At 50.6% G+C, this 6,640-nt stretch overlaps 1 protein-coding gene across 1 annotated transcript; it reads right to left on the bottom strand.

Moving 5' to 3' along the window:
• Positions 1-342: 342 nt before the first annotated feature.
• LOC139707437 (phospholipase A2, membrane associated-like) lies at positions 343-2,812 on the bottom strand. The gene is made up of 3 exons (XM_071618691.1): positions 2,709-2,812; positions 2,341-2,450; positions 343-485 (listed from the first exon to the last, which is right to left on the bottom strand). The coding sequence occupies exons 1-3, from the start codon at positions 2,810-2,812 to the stop codon at positions 343-345; spliced, it is 357 nt and encodes a 118-aa protein (XP_071474792.1).
• Between the last annotated feature and the right edge of the window lie 3,828 nt (positions 2,813-6,640).

Below are 6,640 nucleotides of genomic sequence, written 5' to 3'. Positions count from 1 at the left end.
ACACATACACGCACGCACACAGAGTTTGGTGACAAATTGGTTTATTCAGAAAAGACTCCCAGGAGTGTGCAGCTGGGAGCTAAGCGTGGGGGGGGGGGGGGGCGGAGGTGGTAGGGAAGGGCAGGAGTGGGGACTCAGCTGTGCAGGTAGTCCAGGGAAGAGGCCGGGCATTGGTGCCCCCGGGGTTTGGTCTTCTTATTCTGGGTCAGGACAGAAGGGCTCCTTGCTTGCCTCTGGGATGGACTGGGACTGTTTTCTGAATTGCAGGGAACTTGGTGGGGGCTGGGAGAGAGGGTGTTGGAGGACCAGCACTGGCTGGCCAGGCTTCGGCAAAGAGGAGCCTCAGCAACTGGGCTTATTCCCACGGCACAGAAAATTGGGATAGAACTGGTACTTCCTATTGTAGGTTTCCTGGTTTTCAGCCAAACAGTAGGCAGCAGTTATATCACACTGACACAGCTGACTCCTACAGTAGTCCTGGTTTGCTGAAATTACAAGAAAATAAACACCGGATTGGAGTTTAATAGTCTGTGGCTTCTCCTGGGGGAGAGGACCCTGCCCATCCTCCAGATGGTCCTCCTCCCGATATTGCTGACAGATGGGGAGGCAGGTCCCCGGCCTGGGGGAGCTAGCTCCGGCCTGTCGCAGACACAGAGCCCTGCACACCACACCAGAAGACGCAGGCCTTCCCATTGGCCACCCTCTGGGGCGGTACAGCCCCACCAATCATGGGGTGGTTCATGATTGGCGTAAGACGGTCCTCCCTTTCTCCTTGACAGTGATTGGTCTCTAAATAGAAGGTAACATTTTTCTGGCCAATGAGCGTGAGCCTGCTGGAGGCTTCTGGGAAGAATTCATTTCCTCCCTTGGAAAAGGGAGTTGCGCGGTGGGAAAGCCTGCTGGGGTGAGGCCCAGGTGCCTGGAGCTGCAGCACGTGTCTTGATGTACACTTAGATTGTAGGGACCTGCCAACTCGGCAGAGCTGAGGATGGGGAACAAGCAGCCCTAGGCCTGACTGCAGTTGGGCGAATTCGTACTGTGAGAGTCAGGCAGCCCCAATATCCGAACCAATTCGTTTGGGCATCTTGTGTCTGGGCCCTAAAGCCTGCTAACATACATATGGAGAGGTCACCATTGCAAGAGACAATTTCTGATCTTATGATTCATGCTATGGGTGGGAATTCATGCCCTCTCATTCCACTGTCTGGGGTCACTAAGCAGTCTTTCCAGCTGCCACCCATCTCCATCCTCCCCTTCAGATTCAAGCTTTCTCCATGTATTTGCCTCCACTTCCTCTCTCCAATTTGCTTCCCACCCATACCTAACCCACTCTAACCTGGTTTCGCCCTCATGCTCAAGGAGAGCACCTTCTCCTGAAGTCCTGAACAACCTTCTTGCCCCACAGTCTGGAGAAACCCTGTCCGTCCAATGTGGCCTCCTCTGTTAAACTGCTGTTGTTAATCATAACTTTCTCAGTCCTTTTCCCTGCTTTCTATCTAATCCACTGGCCTCCTTCAGGGGCCTACTGTGAGCACACTGAACTTCCAGTTCTCCTCTGCTAAATCTGAGTATGTCCCCAGTCCATACCCTACACTGAGCTGCAAGTGTTCACACCCAGCTGGCTGCTGGTCATTACCCAGGGAGGGTGTCTGGAGACCCTAGTCTCTGAGTATTCTAATTAGAATTTTTCCTCGTACAACCCAGCAGAACAACATCCGGGATCTTTACCTCCATGAAACCATCTGCAGAAATACCCACCCCAAAGCTCATTATCCCCATATCCTCCTCAGGCATCTCCAAGCTGATTCTTCCTCAAAATCATATAGTTGCTTCTTGATTTCATTCCACGCCCCTTCCATCCTGACCACCAGGGCTTTATGCCTGGCTGTTGCTCTTTTGTCTGCAATAGCAGGCTCCCTGGGCCCCATCCATCCTGCACCCAGAGTGAGTCCTCTGAAAAGCAAATGTGCTTCTGTGAAAAGGTGCTAATTACCTCCCTGTGGCTTTAGGACAAAACTAAAGACACCCTGGCCTAAAAGGTCTGGTTGATCTAGCCCCTGCCTTGCTCACTGGGCAGCACAGAATGACCTGCGGCCCCCTGGGTTCCTTGGCTATACTGTGTGTTCTTCTGGGAATACTCCCACCCTCTTCTGACTCTGCACAGCTCCACTGTCACTGCTTGCAGTGGCATCAATTTGTGATCTCAGCTTTCTTGCTTTTTCTCAAGGCAGTGACAGTGTCCCTCTGTGTCCCTATCTCTTGTGTCTAGCACTGTACCTGGCATGGTGGGCAGGGAACAAATGAAAGAGGGAAAGTGGATTGGGTACAGGGCTTTCTTACCTTCACAGATGACTTTGCCTGCTTGGTATCGAAACCTGTAGCTCAGAAATTTTGTGCTACATCCACGTTCCTCCAGACGATCGTAGCAACAGTCATGTCTGGCACAGCATCTAGTAGAGGTTGTACCATTAGGGCTGCCTTCCTACAGCTCCAGGGGCCATGGTGCCGTCTCCCTCCCACCCTTGATCCTAGGCAGAGACTCAATGGCTATAGAATAGTCTAGAGCAGAGGGTGCGGCACGCTGACGGCCTGTCCAGCTGGGATATCCCAGGACCTTTGTGTCGATGGGGCACCAGCTCTGTCCTTCCACTTCAGTCCTGCTGAGGCCAGAAGTGAGCACAGGGCAGGGAGGGCTGGGGTGGCCTCACCGATCCGTTGCATCCTTGGGGGTTCCTTTGCCACCCAGGCCACAGTGGCAACCATAGGCGCCATAATTTGTTGCACCATTCTTTTTCGTCACCGATGAGATCATGGAATTGAAGTTAAAAAGATCCCCCGAACCCTCATTAGGCCTGAAAGGAAATTGATAAATAGCTGGTGATGGGGTGTGAGGCCCTGTGTCCTCCTTCTGTCTCTCTCTGCTTCTCTCCCCCGCCCCCATGGCCTCTATTCTATTCCCACTGGGAGAGGACTGTTGCAAAAGGAAAGAAAACTTGGGGTTTGTATTCCTCCCCCCTACCCCCCTGGGGCTCCCCCTGCGCTGAGATCAATGTCAGCTCTTACCAAAGACCATAATCACTGCCAGTGCAAGGAGGGTCCTCATGCTGAGAGATCTGTGTAGGACGAGTGCAGATGGATTGGCCTGGGCTCCTCTCCTATGTGGTCCTAGCTCCTGTCATGGCCCCTATTCTCTTGCCCAATTCACTGTCCTAGAGGGTACAGACATGCTGTTGTATTGCACTAAGTCCAGAGTGAACACCTCTGTCGCAATCAGTGTACCCAAGCATGACTCCGCCTGTGCGCTCATAATACCACCTCCTCACCCTCCACAGCTCTGTGGAATGGCTTTGCACATGTGCAGGCCCTCGGACCATGGAGACCCCCTATTAGACCTGAATGAGAGCCCCCTGTTCCTCAACAGACTGAGAATTCCTGAGACACTGAACCAGCTTGAACCATCCATTTGGGAAATCCCTAAGGTCAGAGGTTGCGCCCCCCACCCCCCATTAGACATTTCACCCACATCCCCATGCTCAATTCAAGCCTCAGGAATTCCATCCAAGGTATCTGATTCCCAATAATTCTCTCCAGAACTAAAGCAACACACTGCAAACTTTCTCTCTCTCTCTCTCTCTCTCTCTCTCTCTCTCTCTCTCTCTCTCACACACACACACACACACACACACACACACACACACACACACACTCGTATTTGCACATGGATGCCTGTGGACATCTACCCAAATAGTGCACACAGTCTCTTTATTTAGTCTGCTCACAAAAACCATACAACATGCTGTCCTTTATATACCCAATTGTGCACAGGCATGCTTATGTCCACGTAGGCTCACACGCATGCACACATACAAACACACAACACGGCCATTCTCAAAGTAGCCAATGAGCAGGGATTTGAATTCTTTCCATGGACTGTTAGTTTCTGGGTATTTACCTCTCAAAAGATCCTGGACTGGATAGCTCCAAATGACTCTCTTGTTTTTCCTGAATGCTGCTGCTCTTAAATAGCTGCACCCTCTGGGAAGTTGGGGGTTGGTGAGACACGGGGTGGAGGTGGGAGTGGCCAATTGGTGGACTCAAAAATGCCCATGTGCCTGGGTAATCCCCTTTATTTCCCCCTCATCAGCTGGCAAGATAGATTTGAGGACTGGAAAATCTTTCATGTCACGAGCTGATGCCAGATTAAATTTCAACTCATGTTGAAGCCTTTTCTGTGCTCCTGACTGGGTAAATTTCCATAACCAGCCATGGGTGTGACCACCAGTCACCTTCCTGCAGCCACTTTGCCCATGGATGGGCAAAGTTCATGTACTATGGCAGGCACAGTGAATAGGGCTGCTAAATGTGGCATTGGGGAGTAGAAAAATGGCATTTAGTGCTCTCCATTCATTTCATCAATCAATTATTCATTCCTAGGAAGTACATGCTAAGCCTCTGCAAAGTTCCAAAACCAATGCAAATCACCTGAGACTTGAAGAGACTCTACCCTAGTCCTGCCTGTGGGGTCCTGGGGCAAGGGTTGCATGGGGAGGATTCTCCTCCCCCCTAAGGGGAGCCAGAGCCTGCACCTGCTCTGAACCCTCCTCTGTATTCTCCTCCTTCTCTCATCCCACTTGAGTTTCCAAACCTAGGAGAAGCCAGAAGCTGTCTTGAAGTTCCCACCAAACCATTGCCTCCACCTTGTTTTGGAAATGGGTCAATTAATGCTCCCTGAGGGTATCAGTCCTTTATTCTTCAGTCTTTGGGGATGCAGTGACTCTAGATAAAGTAAATATTTACCTAAAGTAAATATAGTAAGTGCCTGGTGACCAAATGAAGGAGGCAGGAGATGAAAGCAGAGGCCAGCTTTCCTTTTTTCTGCTGTGAAATCAATCCATCCCGCACGGAAGGGCTCACTTTCTGGTTATGGGAAATGGCTCATTTTCTGGAGTGCAAAGGAGTCTGGGTTTTATAGTTTACAATGAGGGCGAATTAATCATTGGTGACTGCAGTTGTGCCATTTGAACAGTCAGGGACCGAGTTGTGCAGGTTAAAATGTTAACTCAGGGAAGCAGTTGTAAAATGTTTGAAACTTGTCATTGGGAAAAGCTCACAGCTGGGGGTTCACTGCTTATCTCTGGGACCCATTGTTACCTAGAACTTTCCTTCCAGGAAAGGGAGAAAGTCCAGGGCCTGTCTTTTCAGTATTTGCCCCCTCCCTTGGCCATTGTGGTTGGGAAGGGAGAATGCTTTTGGTGGAGATTCTGGGGATGGACCAGGGAAGGGATGGAAGTTTGCTTTCCCCCCAGGGCCCATTATTACTGGGAAAGGAGGTACTGGGAGAGGTTTAATGTTTGGCTAAGTTCCCTCCCTCCTCCTGAGTCACACTGTCCCTTTGTCTTTCCCAGGGAGCTGTCTTTTAGGAATATTATTTTCCATAATCCATGAAATATCTTTTTTCCTGCCCTCCAATCTGTGCTGAGAATTCAGCTTCCAAGGTCTTACGTAAACATCCCCAAAAAGCCCCTGCCATCAAGGCTGTGTTTGTTATGAACATTCCCCTAGTGTCCACCTTTGCCCTGAGTCTGCTCAAACATGAGCATTGGCGGGAAAGGTCATTTCCACGCTGAGACCAGTTGAAAACCAGGAGCAACTCCTGGCCTCTCTGTGCCTCTCCTGTGGATCCTGAAGGCAGAAGCAGTCTGGGTCACTGAGTCAGAGCGCAGAGGGCTGCTGTCCTGGGAAGTTCTGCGGCCTTCTGTGGGTGTGGAGTAGCCAGAGGTCAACTTTCGCTGTATTAAGCGGCTGATATTTGAGCCCAGCCCTTGCTGCAGCCTTACCTCGTTGATCCTGAGAGCCATTCAGACAGCTCTTCTCTTGAAAGTGGGGTCTACCTCAAGAGCCAGAGCTGTGTGCTAGGTTTGATTTTGGTCCTCTCACCTTCTCCCACTTCCTATGTTTAGGTCACAGAATGTGACCTTCTTTGGAAAGAGGGTCATTAGAGATGCAATTAGTTCAGATGAGGTCTTTAGTATGGAACCTAATCCTAGATGACTGGTGTCTTTACAGGAGGGGACATTTGGACCCAGAGACCCATGCATCTAAAGGTGAAGGCAGAGATGGGGTCATGCTTTCATAAGCCAAGGCTCCTAAGAACCAGCAAATCACCAGAAGGTAGGAGCCTGTCCTGGAGCAGATACCCCCACCTCAGACCTTGGAGAGAACTGTGGGGAGCCAGTCTGAATGATTCGCCCCTTCCATCCTGAAGCGAGAGGCTTTGACCTGTCACTACATTTTGTAGTGACCTGCACATTGTCCTGGTCCAGGAAGTTGAGGGCACATCTTCTTCAGGTGTAGGCAGGTCACCCGTGGGGTTGAGCTACACTCACCTGTTCCTTTGTAATACTACACCTTTGCCCTGTTTGGAATAGAATGTTCCATGGAAATGCCCTTTGTGTGTCCCCTTATCTTGCTCTGCCTTTGAGTGTGGCCTTCCTAGATGTCAGTCAACCTGCTGACAGCAGACATCAGGAAGCTAGGCTCAACCCCCAAAAACCTGACCCCTTGCCTCATTTGAATGGCTTCTCCTCAATAAAAGGGTTCAGCAATGCTCTCGTGCTCTCTCTTTCTGTGGACCCCTAAG

This window comes from Marmota flaviventris, chromosome 10 (assembly GCF_047511675.1).
Source record: "Marmota flaviventris isolate mMarFla1 chromosome 10, mMarFla1.hap1, whole genome shotgun sequence".
Taxonomy (NCBI): Eukaryota; Metazoa; Chordata; class Mammalia; order Rodentia; family Sciuridae; genus Marmota; species Marmota flaviventris.
Note: the sequence above shows the minus strand (reverse complement) of the source record. Positions and strands in the feature narration are given on the sequence as shown.

Coding starts and splice junctions, on each gene's coding strand:
- LOC139707437 (XM_071618691.1), bottom strand. CDS start 2,812: ATGATCTCATCGGTGACGAAAAAGAATGGTGCAACAAATTATGGCGCC. Junction 2,451..2,708: donor CCCAAGGATGCAACGGATCG/GTGAGGCCACCC, acceptor AACCTCTACTAG/ATGCTGTGCCAGACATGACT. Junction 486..2,340: donor AGGCAAAGTCATCTGTGAAG/GTAAGAAAGCCC, acceptor TTGTAATTTCAG/CAAACCAGGACTACTGTAGG.